Below are 17,177 nucleotides of genomic sequence, written 5' to 3'. Positions count from 1 at the left end.
TGCCCTGGTGCCACCCAAGTCCTGGCGTAGCAAGGACCGACTGGCTCCATGGGACCCAGTGAGGCTTCAGATGCTGGACCCTGGCCAGGAATTGCTCATCACCTGCACACACAAAGCAGGAGTCTGGGTTCAGGTTCAAGGCCTTCAACTAGGCCAGAGAAAAACTGCAGTGGAAAGTCTGGGTGACAGTGGGAGGCCACTCGTGTCCCTTGTCCCTACATCCCCAAAAAACAAGCAGCTGGGCAGATGGGGGAAAGGGATGGGGGGGAGACACTAGGGCGTCACATGCACAACAGATAGAAAGCCTGTGGTTCCAGGTATTAAAGAATCAGCCTGCTCAGACTCAGCAAAAAAATAAACGAACAGGCGGAAACCCCTGAGTGGATGTAGGTTCTGCTAATAAACAGTTGGTTCCGGCTTTGCAATTAGGTTTAGCCACGTCCCCTGTGCGAGGGCTGGATTTCACAGCTCCCGCTCCCCGCTCTGGGCCTCCTGGGCCTCAGAGAACAGGGGCAGCTCTTCGGACCCCCAAACCTGGGGCCTGGCCATGGCAGGGCTCCTGTGAAGTCCCTTTTTCTCAGAGGAAAACAAAAGAATCCCAGAGAACCGGGGCTGAGAGTGTCTGGGGACGGCCCACTCCCAATGAGCCAAGACCCACGGGGGCAGGGACCCGCCATGGCCACCTGGCAAGGTAGGCGCAGGGATGGAGCTGAGGTGGGCCTGGTCTCTGGGCCACAGCATGCATATGAACCTCAGCCCTTGGGGTGGGGGGTGCAGAGAGTGGGCTGCAGGCTGAGGCTTGTGGGGGAGAAGCCGCCGTGGCAGGGGGCAGGCTGGGAACAGAGATGGCTGGCACCTCTCCAGCTATAAATAATTCCCCACCACAAACAGCCCAGTGGGGGAGCTTTGGCTGTGGCTTCATTGGGCCGCCTTGGCCAGTGTGGAAGAGCGTCACCTGTCCCTGCAGCCTCTGTGCCTCCGGAACAGTCTCCTCCCTCCCAGTGCACACCCCCTCTGAGTGTGCACGCCTGCCCGTGCATAGGCGCGTGTGCTGTTGCACATGACTGAGAGACGGCTCTCAGGGTGACGGGGGCAGCAGATGGCAGCTTGGGGTCCAGGATGCAGAGAGGGAGGGAAGGAGGCGCGCTGGCCTGAATATCCCTGGATTCACGCCACCAGGAAAGCCCACCCTTGGCCTCCAGCTATTCACTCCAGCGGCTGAACCTCGGCCGCCGGGCCCTTCCTGCCTCTCATCAGCTGCCAAAGCTCTGATGTTAAACTCGACCCATGGGTGAACCAAGGCCCTTCCTAGATAACTAATTCTGCCAGGCCCGGCTGGTTAACCAGCTCTCCTTGGTTCTCTCTGCTTAACCAGCTCCCTCAGGCCCCCCAGGAAGCAGCCACCCTGGGGTCCCCAGTGCCGATGGCAGCGGAATGAGATAATTCCTAAGGTCCCTCGCAGCCCGAGCCGCTGCTGTTCTCCCGGGCAGCCCCGTCCTCCCAACTGGCCAGCTGACCTACATCTCTCCTGCTGCTATTTCAGCAGCTGCCCTCGTGCTGTGTCCTTGGTGGAGGAGGAGGAAAGCTGCTGACAGCCCCTTCTCCGGGGCTGTTCCCTGTTCAGGGATCCTGGGCTCGGGAAGGGGAGAGGGGCCGCTCATTTTCAGGGCCAGGTTCTGGGCAGAACGCTTGACAGCAGCCTGCACACCACCGAGGGGTGGGCTCATTATCCTCAGTTCAGAGACCAAGGATCTAAAGCTCAGAGCGTAAGGTCCACACCAGGGACCCCAGCTAGTGGGTCCCAGGGCTGGTAGCCCGACTCCATTTTTCTCCATCACGCCACTGCATCCAACCCAATCACAGGCCCAGATAGTAAGAAGGCAGAAACGAAAATGGTCCACGGAACCTGGGCCTCAGGGCTGAGTTCTGGAAGTGGACCCTGAAAAGTCCATCGGCCTGCCCGGAATCCATCTACAAAGCCAGCTACGCTCCCACCAACCCTCACCAGGGGTTACAGGGCTTGGGGGCCACAGGTCCTTCTCCCCCAGGCCAGGACTGGCCCTGAGCCCAGCTCCAGGAAGAAGACATCTGCTTCAAGTGCTGGCTGCAGTGCAGGTGGAGCAAGGACCAATGGGGAAGGGGAAATGAAATTCAGAGAGGGACAGCCACTCCCCCAAGGCCACACAGCAAGTTAGGGGCAAGCAGAGGCAGAACAATTTTTTTTTTTTTTTAATCTTTTTAGGGCCGCACCCATGGCATGTGGAGGTTCCTAGGCTAGGGGTTGAATCGGATTCCGGCTGCTGGCCTACATCACAGCCACAGCCATGCCAGATCCGAGCCCTGTCTGCCGACCTACACCACAGCTAGGCATGCGGGTACGTAGCCAATATCTGTTATTAGGAATTCATTTTGGACTTTACTATTTATTTTGGAATCCCTTGCGCTCACTCAGCACAAGGTAGGCAGAGCAGACAATGTGGAGAAGGACCTGAGACGGGGACGTGTTGTGGGAGCTCGGGGGAGGGGGTCGGGGGGCGCAGAGGACACAAAGTCAGGGGAAGGCCTCCCGGGGGAGGCAGCGTCTCCACCAGGCCTTCAATGACTAGGTGATCCAGGTGTGTGGGCATCTGCAGGGCAGGTGTTACAATGCTGCTCGGCCCCCGGGCCCCAGGGCTGCCCACTGGCCCCACACCCTCCCCTAGGCCCAGGCTGGCTTCCTGGCGGTGCCACTGGCCTGGGGGGTCTGACCACTGACCTTGGGCCCGGAGACTTCCACGCGGTTACAGCCCTGGAGGGGAGGTCCACACACTCCCTCTGGGCCCCCCTCTCCTCACTGTCCCTCGTGGGGGCATCTCTCCGGCTTCACCCTGCTGCTATTTCCCTCAGGAGGGAAAACTGTCCCATCAGCTGCCTGCAGACAACTGAGAAGACTCGCCAACCAGCCCTGAGGCCATTGCACTCGGAACCCCCAGTGGGCCTGAGAAAGCCCAGGGGTTTCCCGGAGGGGAACTCGGTCGGTCGGGGGGAGCCTGTGGGGAGGAGCGCGGGCTTGAGCAAGCACTCCTGAGGCCAGCCACGGGGACAATGACCTGGGCCCAGGGGGGAGAGAAGCTTGGGCCCGCCGGGCACAGCCACGGGGGCCCCAGGACTTCCTTCTCTTCCCGGGCAGAGACAGGCTGGAAACCAGCCTTGGGACAAGCACATGGCCTGAGGGAAGGCTTCTTGGGCCCTTCCCAGGGCCCCAGGCCACTCATGCAAGGAGACCAGCCAGGCCTGTTTGATTCCTGTCTTCCTCAGGCCCTCGCTGAGTCCCTTTCTCCATTCCCAGGTCCATCTCAGGGCCACCTCCACTGGGGCTGGGCAACCCTCTGCCTGCAGGAGGCCCGGCTGTGGGAGCCTTCGGACCCTGGCTAAGCCCATGGGAGCAGGCGAAGCAGGAAGGGGGGGGTGTGTGGCACAGCAGGTATCTAGAGCCCTCAGTGAAACCGCTCCAAGAACGGTGGTATCCATTGCCATTCATTGAACACTGATGGCTTACCAGGCACATCATCTCACTTAATCCTTGCAACATCTCTGGAAGGGAGAGAGAATTATCACCTCCAAGGTCATTCAGCCAGAGGTCACAGCTGGGATCGAAAACCAGGAGTGTCTGATTCGGGGCCACACTGAGTTACAAGTCCAACACAGGCCTCTCAGTCCCCTCTCTCAGCTCCGGTATCAGCCTTGGTGACACAGGGTAGCAGGGAGGACTTCCTGGAGGAGGTGGTACCTGCACTGAATACTCTACGATGACAAAGAGAAGGCAGCCAGGTAGGGGAGCAGAAAGAGTGTTCCAGACAGAATGGCATGTGCAAAGGCCTAGCAGTGAGAAGCAGTGGGAGGATCAGAACGTGCCAGAAGGTTGGTGTCACGGAAGAGCAGGAAGTGGCTGGAGGACGGGACAGCAGAGGCTGGTTCCAGAGGGCCCAGTACAAAGAAGTCTAGGCTGACCCTATCCTATGGATGGATATATGGAAGCTTCCGGAGGATTCTGAACGGCGCAGGTGGCTGGTCAGATGACTCCCCCCCCAAAAAAGGAGGCAAAGCTGGGCCTGGGGTCAGAGGTGGGCACGGGGCCAAGGCTGGGTGCACACCGAAGACCAGAAGCGGCCCGCAGCCCCGGCTGGGAGCTGGGGCTGACCTTTAATTATTTACAAGGCCACCTCCCAGCAGGCCTCAGCACTCCTGCAGCCTGGCCTTGCCCAGCTAATGAACTTGGCCATGGGAGACCTCAGTGCGGCCACTCTTTTATTAAACCCAGCACGGAGGGGTGAGGGGGGCTGGGAGGACAGGACAACCTAAAAAAGCCTGAGCACAAAACTGGTCCGCCTGTCTATGCAGCCCATCCACAAAGAGAAACACAGAGTTCTTCCCAGAGCAGGAAGGGGTGGGATGGGGTCAGGGACGGATGTCCCTGCGAGAGGGGGCAAGAGAGGCCTGGGAGCCCCTGTCCAAGGTCACCAGCCAGTGCTTGATGCAGCACATGTTCTGTAATTGGGTGCCCGTGTTCACACCCCAGAAGTTTCACTTAAAAATCCTACCCGCTCAGGCTGGGCACTTCAGCCCCCTGGGCCTTTGTAAAATGGGTTGATGCAGGTTCTTCGTGGAGCCGGCCCATGTCGCAGATTCGAGGAGCACGAGGCGAGGCGTGTGCAATCTCAGCACACCTCCTGGTCCACAGCGCGTGCTCAGTAAGTGCTCATTGTTGTCGCTGGTCCCTCCCTGGGAGCAAAGGGCTGGCCGGAGACCAGAAGCCCTGTCTCTGCCCCCAGACACTACGGAGCAACAGGAAACCGAGGCCGAAGCGCCCGCTGGCCTACGTGACCCAGGTGCCGCAAGGAACCCCAGCCCTTCCCCTGGCTGTGCCGCCCCTGGGCTTCCTGGGGCCTGGCCCTCTGGCTTCCAGCCCCTTCCTCCACTTTGAAGGCCCTTTGAGCTGGGAACTGACACCCCGTGAGTCTTTCCCTTCCGCCAGCTTTATCCATGTCTCCAGACAGCCAAGTTCCAGCCACTGTGGGTTCGAATCAGCACTTACAAGGCCTCGGTTTGAGTTTCAGCCCCACCCCTGAGGAACTGTGTGACTCTGGGGGAGTCAGTCCACCTGTCTGAACCCCAGTTCCTTCTCTATAACATGGGGGCCACGTCGCCTATTTTTCCTTAGCATTTTTTTTTTTGGAAAGCATTTGCATTTTACTTTATTTTTTATTTATGTTCATTTCAGGGCTGCACCTGCGGCATACGGAAGTTCCCAGACTAGGGGTGGAATTGAAGCTGTAGCCACCGGCCTACGCCACACTCACAGCAACGTGGGATCCAAGCCACATCTGCGAGCTACACCACAGCTTGTGGCAACACCAGATCCTTAACCCACTGAGCGAGGCCAGGGATTGAACCCACGTCCTCAGGGAGATAAGGTCAGGTCCTTAACCTGCTGAGGCACAACGGAAACTCCCACATCAAAGAGTTTTAAATGGTAAACCCCGAAAGCATGGCAGTAGTTACTGTCTTCCAAGGCCCAGTGTGGCTGTCTCTCCCTCCAAGAAGCCTTCCTTGGCTTCCTCTGCATATAAGCTCCCTCCTCTGAACCTCCATCAGCTCTCAGAACTCATGGTGTGCATTCTGGCCCCTTTGACGGCTTGAACTCATTTTGCCCCATACAGGCTTCATGTACAAATTGCAACTCCCATTTTACGGGCCGAGAGGTGCAGAGGCGGGGTGACTCATGCCCTCTCCTCGGGTGGGATGGTCCGAGGGGTCCAACATAAGGCAGGGAGGCTGCTTGAGGATGGACGAAATGCACTTTAGGCAGATGGCCTGGAGTGGAGGGAACGCCCCAGATGGGGAAGGAAGGGGTGATGAAAGACCATTTTCCAACCCCAGGCCCCACAAAGCCACCCAAAGCTCCCACCCCTTTCTCCAAGCTTTCTCTGTGGTTCCTGGGGTGGGGGTCCCTTTCCAAAGACTTTGGTGATGTGAACACTCACCTATGCCCCTCTCTTCACCAGCCCCAGATGAAGACGTGCGATGTATCTAAGCTACTAATGGAGGCACAGCTGCCCCCATTTGGCAGATGAGGAAACAAACTCCGAAAGATCCAACATGTGGGACCAATACTTCATACCAATGGCAAAGCTCTTCCCACTGCAAGCTCTCAGCATTTGCTGCTTTTGGTCACTAACTCTCTGCCTATGACTCCAGCCCACCCATCTGAGAACGAAAGCAGGAGCTCAGAGCAGCCAGCCATCGGCTCCTTCACTCGTCCGTCTTGCCCAGAGCCTCACGTGGAGATGAAAAGCATCTGGACCACCTTCCGGGGTCCTTCTGCATCACACTCCCCACCACAGCAAACAGTGCCCCTGAGCCAGGAGGCTGGCAGACATCCTGCTGTGTGACCTTGGGCAAATCACTCAACTTCTCCGAGCCAGCGTCCTTATCTACCAACAGGGGCGACAGGAAACACTTCTGCTCTTCGAAGCCACCCGCTGTAATACACAGCCAGGGAGAGAAGGTAAAACCAGCCCAGAAATGCAGTTTCCATTTCCCTGCCTCGTCCTCAGTATGCCTACTGTAAGGGAACCACAGAAGAACAACTCCCAGCAAAGAGACTCACTACCGTATTTACCCTGGCCTAGCCACTTTCGTAATTTCAGTAGTACTGAGAAATGGTCAGGGTCGTAAGGAGGCTAAGAAGTCTAGAGTCAGATGCTTAAATTCGAGCTCCTACTTAGCAGCTCAATAGCTGGGGGGCAAGGAAAAATCTCTCGGCGCCTCAGTTTTTTTCGTCCATAAAACAGGAATGTTCTGAAGGTTGACAGAGGTTATATAAGATAAGCACTTGGCGAATGGTTGGCACCCAGTGGTTTATAACATTCCACTCATGTTAGTCCCATTGTTCTCAGTCACATTGGTAGACCAGGTCCTCAAAACCAGGGCAGGAATCCTTGGCACAAGTGGTCCCAAGAGGAAATTGAGACAGGAGGGGAAAATGTACCCAAGTCACAGAACCAAATCTGGGGTGGGTCTGAGAAGGAACTTGGAGGCTGACTGGCAAATCCAGAAAAAAAAAAAAAGCAAAACTAGGACTCAACAGACAATGCCTGTCCTGGTGTCCCTCTTCCCCTCTTGCCACTGTGTGGAGCTGTGGGTCTGTCCACCTGTTGTCCTCCTCCCACGAAGGGGGCTCCCTGACCTGTCGGATGGACCTGTTCTCCCAAGTGCCCCAGTGCCTGGAATACAGCAGGGATCCAGTAACCCTGAATGAATGACTACGTTAATGTTTATATAAAGAGTCCTGTTTTTCTGTTGCTGGAACTATACTCCTGCCATTGTGGCAACTGCCTGCTGACTCACTTCAGATCTCTCAGACATGCAACGCTGAGCCCCAAGACTTCCAAAGCGGTCGCGCTCCGGGGCACAAACACCCCACTCAGCAAAGGCGGCCTGCCCACCTGCACATGGGAGGGTGGGGGGTGGTCACACGTGGCCTCAAGATCCTCGTGTTCCCTTCCAGGAAACAAACTATTTCTCCTGGCCCCCTCCTTCCTGCTCTGCCCCATGACTCACGCCGAGCCGGGCAGACCTGAGAGTGCAGTCAGCCAACAGCAGTGGCACAAGAGAGGTCTTCACGGTGACTCGGCAGAAAAGCCGCGGGCGCCGGCAGCTACTACCCAGGGGATGCACGGAGGTGTGGCCTAGGCGGGGCCAGGGCAGGGCCCTTATGCCAGAATACTGCACACCCGTCCTCTCTACGATTGGCTGCTCCAACCACAGAGACCTATGGGGTGGTCCTCGCCCAGCCAATCAGGGGCCCCGGGGAGCCCATTCATTCACAAACCCAGCAGGAAAAGGAGCAAAGCTAGGCCCAGAGTTTGGTGAAACTTTGAAACACAAGCGCGTTCGCTGGGACCAAGGCAGGAGTCGGTAGGGCCCGATCGCAGAAAGCTAGACTCAGGGACTGTCGCGTCGCTGCCCACGGTTTCAGCCCAGCAACCCGGGCGTAGCGCGCTCTCCTCCTGGGCCACATTGTGCCGACTGCCGGCTGCCCACATCCCGCCCGGTCCCGAAGGGCCAACCAGCCCGGAAGGAGGCGGCTCCCATGCGGGTTCCTGGCTGCGGGCTGGGCAGTAAAGGTCCACGCAGGTGGTCCGGCGGCAGCTGCTGCCACTTGGGAGCTGAGCAAGGGGCCCCTCGCCGCACCGTTCCCTCCCTCCCTGGCCGGCCACTTACCGCAGTCATCCTCATCGCTGTTGTCAGAGCAGTCATCGTCCTCGTCGCATCTCCACAAGGAGGGGATGCAGCGCTCGTTCCGGCACCGGAACTGGTTCTCTTCGCACTCCTTGGCAGGCCCTGCGCGGGGGAGAGGAGGAGGTGTGAGCCGGTTCCCCGGAGCAAGCTGTGCTGGCCGCGTGGAGGAGGGGTCTACTGTCTTGAAGGAAAGGGGGAGATGCTAGAGCCAAAGACCCAGGGACTCGCGCACCCTCGATCCGGAAGGAATGAAGGCAGGATGATAAGGGTTCCTGGGATGGCGGGCTGCTCCTTGGCACGACGAAGCCAGGTACAGACAGCTGGTGTCACACAACTTAGGTACATTCCCCATTCAGAACATTCACCCGCACGCATAGCCTATAGTGAGAGATCCAGGCCGGCACAACCCACAGGGAGCCCGCGAAAACGCCGCGACAGGCGCACTGGGCGCTGCTGGCACATCCCCCTCGCACGCAGTCCCTCTTTCTCTCAAACGCGCAGGGGTCGCCGGAAACGCATTGTCAGGCGGATAAGTCGCTGGGCTCCGCTCATTGCCTCCGCGGAGCGCGCGTGTCAAATAAACCCCAAAGGCGATAATCACACAGCCCACACGAAGCCATCCGTGACCACCCCCCGCAAAGTTCCTGGCCCCGGCTGAGCCCATCCCCCAAAAGCAGGTGCCGGAGGGCAGAGCCCACCACAGAGGGAGCCGCGAGGGCGGGGTCGAGGGCAAAATAAGGGACAGCTGGGTCCCGAGGAGCGAATATCCCACCCGGGCGCCCCCCTGCCAGGCCCGAGATCAGGAGCCCCTGCTCAACCCGCTCCCCCGGGCCGCCAGACCGCGCTTTGTTGGCGACTCTGGCGGCGCAGAGCCGGGCCCGGGACCGGCCGCACGCACCTTGGCCGCTGCGCAGTGGATCCGCCGCCGCCGAGAGATGCTGGAGCCGCAGCAACAGCAGCAACAGCAGCGCCAGCGGCCGGAGCGCGCCCGGCTCCGGGAGGCCCATAGCGGGCCCCGGGCTCCGGCCGCCGCGCCCCGCGCACCCCGTGCCGCCGCCGCCGCCGCCGCTCCTCAGCCTGCCGAGTCTTTGCCACGGCGCCGGGTCTGCAGCTGCCCCAGCCGCCGCCGCCGCCGCTGCCGCCCGCCCCGGCTCCTCGGCTGCATTTCAAGCAGGTTCCGTGACGCTCGGCGGCGGGGCGGGCTCAGGCTGGGCGCGCGGCCCCGGCCCTGGGCCGCCGCCGCCGGCGCGCGCGCCCCCTCCTGCTGCCGCCTCCGCCCCACGCTCCTCCTGCTGACGCCGTCTCTCCCTCCTCCCTCGTGCCCTTGATCCACTACCCCCTCAGCCAGCGCTTGGTGACCCTGCTCTGGGGTCGCCGCGTGCTGGGGGTTGCAGACGCCTGGATGGGCCAGGCGAGGCCTCTGCCCCTAGAGGGAGCGGACGGCCCAAGGGAAGCCGCACAGGCTGCCTGGAGGAGGCGACAGGCAAAGAGGAAGCTGAAGGATGTCTAAGAGCGAAGCTGGGCAGCGGGAGGGGAGATGATGTTCCCTGGTGCACAGGCCTGTGCACATGGAGCAGGGCGGTCATGGACAGAGGTTGGAGTGCCAGGATGCCTGTGATCAGGGGGAAGGTGAGAGCGGGAATGGACCTCTGCACCCCTCCAAGGCTCCAACTCGGGTATTACACGTCCATGTAGCTGGTTCGTGTGCCCATGTGTATCTGCGTGTTGCACGCTTATTTGATCACGGCTGAAGATGTGAGACAGGTGGCTTGGGCCTGGTGCACAGACCCGATTCATTCATCCTCAGTCAGGTTTCTATGGGGCCAGGCAGAGGGGCAGACAATCAGGAGGACCTGCAGGGACAACAGGGTAGTCCTTGCTGTGATGGAGAAGTGTGGAAACTGTGGAACTCCGACAAAAGGAGTTCCTCATCCTTGCTAATTAGTTGGGGGCGGGGGCACACCCAGGGATGCGGTGCACCCTTGCTGGGCCGAATGAGAAGGCCCCTCCTCTGGAAGGTCTCAGCCCCACCTCACCCCTGCCACGGTGCAGGGTGCAGGGTGCAGAGAGCAGACCTGGGACTAGATTTTACTCACCTGCTAGTAGTCAAGGCCCAACCAGCACAGCATTTTTGGACAATAAATTTTGAGGGCACTGGCCACTAAAAGAGACAGACTTGAGGAGTTCCCATTGTGGCTCAGTGGGTTATGAACCCATGAGGATTCAGGTTCAATCTCTGGCCTCGCCCAGTAAGTTAAGGCTTCAGCATTGCTGCAAGCTGCAGTGTAGGTTACAGAGGCAACTCGGATCTGGCGTTGCTGTGGCTGTGGCGTAGGCCGGCGGCTTCAGCTCTGATTCAACCCCTAGCCTAGGAACTTCCATGTGCTGCAGATGCAGGCCTTAAAAAAGACACACACAGGAGTTCCCGTCGTGGTGCAGTGGTTAATGAATCCGACTAGGAACCATGAGGTTGCGGGTTCGGTCCCTGCCCTTGCTCAGTGGGTTAACGATCCGGCGTTGCCGTGAGCTGTGGTGTAGGTTGCAGACACGGCTCGAATCCCACGTTGCTGTGGCTCTGGCGTAGGCCGGTGGCTACAGCTCCGATTCAACCCCTAGCCTGGGAACCTCCATATGCCGCGGGAGCGGCCCAAGAAATAGCAAAAAGACCAAAAAAAAAAAAAAAAAAGACACACACGAAAAAGACAGACAGACTTGGAGGTGGATAGGCCCAGTGTAGGTCCACCCTCCCCTTCTCTTTTCCTCCCTCACCTCCATGGTAGAAGGGCAGAAGAAGGGACTTCAGGAGCTGTTAGTCTCAGGCCTGGAAGCCACTCTGTCTCATCAGCAGTCCTATTACTGAGCCTTATTTCTTCCCACAAGGGGCAGCCCCTTGGCAGTGTCTGTGGCCAGCCTAAGAGAGAGGCAAGTGGACCCCAGAGAGCCCAGCAAGTACTCCTGCCACTACCCCTTCTGTTTTTTGCTCGTTCGGTCATCCAACAAGCATAGCCCAGTCCCACTCTGCACCAACCCTGGGCCTAGGAATACCAAGGTGACTCAGACTTGGCATCAGCCTGCTTGGTCAAGAGACAGACCATCAACAGATGGACAATGAAATGCAGACAAGCTTTTAACAAAAACTTATGGAGCACCGACTATGTCCCAGGCATGGCCCAGGAATCCAGTATAGAAAGAAATAGGTGACATCCTTCTTTGCTCTGCGGCACCTTACATCTTAATTGTGAGAGACAGACACAAAAGTAAGAAAACAGGAGTTCCCGTCGTGGCTCAGTGGTTAATGAATCCGACTAGGAACCATGAGGTTGCAGGTTCAATCCCTGGCCTTGCTCAGTGGGTTAAGGATCCGGCATTGCCGTGAGCTGTGGTGTAGGTCACAGACGCGGCTTGGATCCCACATTGCTGTGGCTGTGGTGTAGGCCGGGGGCTATAGCTCCGATTAGACCCCTAGCCTGGGAACCTCCATATGCCGAGGGTGCGGCCCTAGGGGGGGAAAAAGAAAAAAGCAAGAAAACAAAAAATAATAATAATTTCAGATCACTATGACTTCTATGGAAAAAATAAGTAGGATGATGTGAGCGTGATGGGAGGTAATGTTAGAGAGAGGTGACCAGGGAAGGCCTCTCTGGGAGGTGACATTTCACTGAATGGCAAGGAAGTGCCTGCTATAGAGTGAATGTGTATGTCCTCCCAAAATTCGTATGTTAAAACCTAATCCCCAAGGTGAGGGTATTTGGAGGTGGGGCCTTTGGGAGGCAACTAGGACATAAATGGGACGAAGTGCCTTGATCGGAGAGGCCAGGCTCGGTCTGCTCTGAAACACCCAAACGCCTTCATCACCTGGGTGTCTTCCGTATAATGATGAGGTTCTGCAGCCAAGAGCCGTGTGTTCATCATAACTGTGGATAAGGCTCACGGAGTGCTTCCTGTACCAGAAAACAGCGACAATTATAGCAGCAAACGCGTATACGAGGTGTGCTATGTACAGAACACGCAGAAGGGTTTCTTGGTTTCTTGCCTCCTGACCATGTGCTCTCCGGAGATGCACATCTGCCCCCTTCACAGCCTTGCTGTAGGATGCTGGGCACTTCTCTTTCCCTCTCTGAGCCTGGGGTCCCATCCCATCCCTAACATGAGCATTGGACTCGGTCAGACTTTCCCTTGACCGGATGGTCATTCTTCTCCTCCAGGCATGGCTCTCTCGGTTCTGCTCACCTTCTCCACTGTCGACCGAGTGTTTTCCTTTAAGTCCTTTTTACTTGATAAACTTTGCTTCATCCTGAGCAATAATCTCCATGAAGTCCTGGGTTTGATCTGCTAATCATATTTTCCAACACACATTCAGATTCGTGTTTATTATTCGAATAATAAACAATTCTCCTCCGTCCATCCAGATGTGTCTCGCTTGTCTCAGGGCCACCAGCTCTGTGTCCTTCACTTAATCTGAGAAAAGGGTGGAGGTCAGGAGCCCTGGCCGCTCTGCCCACGACAACAGCCTCCTCAAGGTGACTCGAAGGTCGCCAGGCTCTGGGTGCCGGCTGCCTGAGTCACAGGGCCTTCTAGGGGAGGCTCAGCAATTGCCCATTTGCTTTAGTTTTGGTTTAGTTGTTATTTTATTTTTTCTTATCAGAGTTTTACTTCGCATCGTTTAAAGAAGCAAATAGTTCTGCACGCTTGTTATAGGAAACGGAAGGCCTTTCCTCCCCACCCTCGTTTCCCTCTCCCCATAGGCAAACCCTTTCAAATCTTTTAGCTGGTTCTTTTGGTACTTACCTTCCTATCGTGAAATAACACACATTTCTATTTCTTGATCTTTCCATTTCAGGCACTATTTTTTGACGTCCCACCATAAAGACGAGGACTTAGCTCTCTCACCAGCCCCCTCCCACCGCATCCCTAGACACACTCACTCTGAGTCATCCCTTGCCCATCTTTCCCATATGATTGTGATTTGCTTTTAAAAGGTTTTTTAATTTTTTTAATTATTTTTAATCGTGGTAAGATACCCGTAACAAAATTTACCATCGTGACCATTTTCAAGTGTCCAGTTCCGTGGCATTAAGCACATTCGCGTTGTTGCGTAAGCATCGCCACCATCCATCTCCAGAACTCTTTTCATCTCGCAGACGGAAACTCTGAACCCATTAAATAACCCCCACTGTCTTTTGTCCCCCACCCCCCGACAACCTCATTCTAACTTTCGTCTCTATGAATTGGATGATGAGTCATATGAATTATGAATTATACCTCTACGAATCATACCTTGTATAAGTGGAATCAGACAGCATTTGCTCTCTTATGATTGGCTTATTTCACTAGCGTGATGGCTTCCGTGCTCATCCATGTCGTAGCATATTACAGAACTTCCTTCCTTTTAAGGATGGCTCATATTCTGTTGTAGGTATATTCCACATTTTGTTTATCCGTTCACCTGTCGGTAGATACATGGGTTACTCTACCTCTTGGCGATTATGAATAATGCGGCTACAAACATGGGTACACAAATATCTTTTCAAGTTCCTGCTTTCAATTCTTTTGGGTATATACCCAGACGTAGAATTGCTGGATCATACAGTCACTTCATCTGGACTTTCTGAGGAACTCCCATACCATTTTCCATAATAGTTGCACCATTTTAAGATTTTTTTAAAAATTTTATTGGCGTATAGTTGACGCACAATGTTCTATTAGTTTCACATGTACAGCAAAGTGCATCAGTCATCCATATAAATATATCCATTCATTTTTCCATATAGGTTATTACTAACTATTGAGTAGTTTCACCATTTTACATTCTGCCGACATTGTACAAGGGATGACATCTTTGCGAACACATTGCCTGTTTTGTTTTGTTGTTTCTAGCAGCTATCCTAACGGGTAGAGGTGGTCTCTCATAGTGGTTTCATAGGCGTTTCCTTAACAGTGATGTTGAGCATCATGTCTGTACTTATTGGCCATTTGCATACCTTTTCTTTTTTCTTCTTCTTTTTTTTTTTTTTTGTCTTTTTGCCTTTTCTTGAGCCTCTCCCGAGGCATATGGAGGTTCCCAGGCTAGGGGTCTAATTGGAGATGTAGCCACCGGCCTACACCACAGCCACAGCAACACAGGATCCGAGCCGCATCTGCGACCTACACCACAGCTCACGGCAATGCCGGATCCTTAACCCACTGAGCAAGGGCAGGGATCGAACCCGCAACCTCATGGTTCCTAGTCGGACTCGTTAACCACTGCGCCATGACGGGAACTCCTTGCATGCCTTCTTAAGGGGAATGTCTATTCTAGTCCTTTGCCTGCTTTAAAATTAGGTCATCTGGTTTTGGTAGGTGTTGAGTTGTAGGAGTTCTTTGTATATTTTCGATGATTATCCCTCATCAGATACATGATTTACAAATATTTTCTTCCATTCTGTGGGTAGCCTCTTCACTCTATTGAATTTGTCTTTGATTTTTGTGTTTTTTGTGTTTTGTTTTTTTTTCCTTGTCTTTTTAGAGCTGCACCCACGGCATATGGAGGTTCCCAGGCTAGGGTCTAATCAGAGCTGTAACCGCCGGCCTATAGACCACAGCCACAGAAATGTGAGATCCGAGCCTCATCTGCCACCTACACCACAGCTCACAGCAACGCCAGATCCTTAACCCACTGAGCGAGTGTGTGTGTGTGTGTGTGTGTGTGTACATATATACGATATAATGGACTACTGCCCAATCATAAAGAAGAATGAAATATTACCATTTGCAGCAACATGGATGGGCCTAGACATTATTATACTAAGTGAAGTTGACTCAGAGAAAGACAAATATTATATGATACCAATTATATGTGGTATCTAAAAAATAATACAAATGAATCTATGTACAAAACAAAAACAGACTCACAGACATAGAAAACAAACTTATGCTTATAGCTTTCTAAGAGGAGGTATTTGAGGAAAAATTTTTGAGATCCTGCATTTCTGAAAGTGTCTCTTATTTAATTGGTAGTTTGATGAAGTATAGAATTCTAAGTTGGAAATAAATTTCCTTCTGAATCTCAAAGGCTTGCACCATTGTCTTCTAGTTTCTGTTGGAAATACTAATGCCATTTTTTTCCTATTTATAGAATGCTGTCCTTTCTCCCTGGAAGCGTTTTGGTGCCTGTGTCCTCAGTGTATCTTTAAGTAAATCTGTTTCCATTCACCATGCTGGGCACAGAGTCGGTCCTTACATTCTGGAAACTCATCTTCAGTTTGGAGGAAATTTTCTAGAGCTCCCTCTATAAGAATTTCCTCACCTCCATTTTCTCTGTTTTTTGGGGTTTTTTTCTTTTAAACTTTCTGGATTTCCTTAATCATTCCAATACTGGCTTTCCTGAACTGGTCATTTGCATTTCTTATATATATATATTTTTCATCTCTTTTTATATTCTCCATCTGGAAAAAATTTCCAACCTTCTACAGTGGTTTTTGTTTTTCCTCTTATCATATTTCTAAGAGCTCCTTATTTTTTTTCACCAACTGTTCCTTTTTTATAGTATCATGTTCTTTTTTCATGATGCACTATTTTCTCTTATTTCTTTGAGGATGTGAATGACGTTTAGTGGTTGCTTCCGTTAACGTGCTTATCACCATGCCTAGCCTCTTTTTCGCCCAAGTCAATTTCTTTCTGATTGTTGAAAAGACTCACCGCAAGTTGGGAGACTATATTTCAGCACAAATAATGAAAAAAAGCATTCTTCCCAGAATACATAAACAACTCTTACAAATCAAGAAGACAAACAACTCAATTAAAAATAGCAAAAGATAGGAACGAGCATTCATAGGAGAGGAAATATGAAGGGACAACAAAACCTGAAAAAGAGATGCTCAACCTTAGAGTAATCAGGAAAAAGCAAATTAATACCACAATGAGATTTTCCACAGAAAAGGACTCTGACAGGGACACGTACTGCTGAGGATGTGAAGCAACAGGAATTCGCCGATGCTTCTAATGCAGTGAAAATTGCTGCAACCACTTTGGAAACCCTGGAGGAATGCATGCATACAGACATCGGGAGACCCATTCGAAAATGCTCATATGGTGCCATGTATAACAGCAAAACCCTGGAAACCAAGTTAATGTCCTTAGAAGGAAAATGAATGAATAAATTATGCCATCTCCATTTAATGAAATCCTCTACAGCAGCGGAAATGAATCCGATATCGCTGCAGCCAGCTCTGTGAAGGAATCTTAGAAACAAGAGGCTGCATGAGAAAAGCTTATGGCAGAAGACCTCATACCCCATAATCCAACATTTAGAGGGCTCCCAAACAAGCAAAAATAAACTATATTGTTTAGGTTTTCATACATCTGTGATACAAGTTTTACTGCGGAAATGATTCAACAAAGTGTGGGATCATGGTTCCTTCTGCAGGGAAGGCAGAGAAATGGATAAGGAAGCAGCCCACAGTGTTATTGCTGCTCTCATGTGTAAATTGGGTTCAAAGGTGTTCATTATGACGCTTCATACCCAGGGTGGCCACACATCCACTGTTTCCAGGACAGCCCTCGTTTACACCTTTTGTCCCCCATAATTCACTGCAATCCCTTTCTTTCTCAGGAAGTTCTGATTTGGAGAATAAAGCATATGATGACCGACCCCATTTGTTTCTTATGAAATGCAACTTACATCTCTTTTGTATATATGGATGATGTGGGTTTGTTTGGGGGTTTTTTCCCCTAATTTTTGGAAATGGAACTCTGCTGCATATGGAGCTCCCGGGCCAGAGGTCAGATCAGAGTCACAGTGGAAACCAAAGCCACGGTGCTCCTAAAATGCCACCAATCCCACACCACAGTGGAGCTCCCATGATGCGTGTAATTTTTTTTTTTTTTTTTTTTTTTTGCTTTTTAGGGCAGCACAT

General features: G+C 53.5%; 1 protein-coding gene and 1 pseudogene across 13 annotated transcripts in view; both read right to left on the bottom strand.

Moving 5' to 3' along the window:
- LRP8 (LDL receptor related protein 8) overlaps positions 1-9,843 on the bottom strand; it is a 78,248-nt gene extending 68,405 nt beyond the window's left edge. For 10 of the 13 annotated variants that reach the window (XM_047789053.1, XM_047789056.1, XM_047789052.1 and 7 more), the window contains exons 1-2: positions 9,182-9,324; positions 8,266-8,385 (exon numbers count right to left, since the gene is read on the bottom strand). In XM_047789053.1, coding sequence (XP_047645009.1) covers positions 8,266-8,385; positions 9,182-9,290 — 229 coding nt within the window. In that variant the 5' untranslated portion in view covers positions 9,291-9,324. Of the gene's footprint in view, positions 1-8,265; positions 8,386-9,181 lie in introns of all 13 variants that reach the window. The other 3 variants (XM_047789062.1, XM_047789059.1, XM_047789057.1) reach the window with 3 other exon arrangements.
- LOC125133396 (phosphate carrier protein, mitochondrial-like) overlaps positions 9,356-17,177 on the bottom strand; it is an 89,285-nt pseudogene continuing 81,463 nt past the window's right edge.

Source organism: Phacochoerus africanus, chromosome 8, assembly GCF_016906955.1.
Source record: "Phacochoerus africanus isolate WHEZ1 chromosome 8, ROS_Pafr_v1, whole genome shotgun sequence".
NCBI classification, from domain to species: Eukaryota; Metazoa; Chordata; class Mammalia; order Artiodactyla; family Suidae; genus Phacochoerus; species Phacochoerus africanus.
Note: the sequence above shows the minus strand (reverse complement) of the source record. Positions and strands in the feature narration are given on the sequence as shown.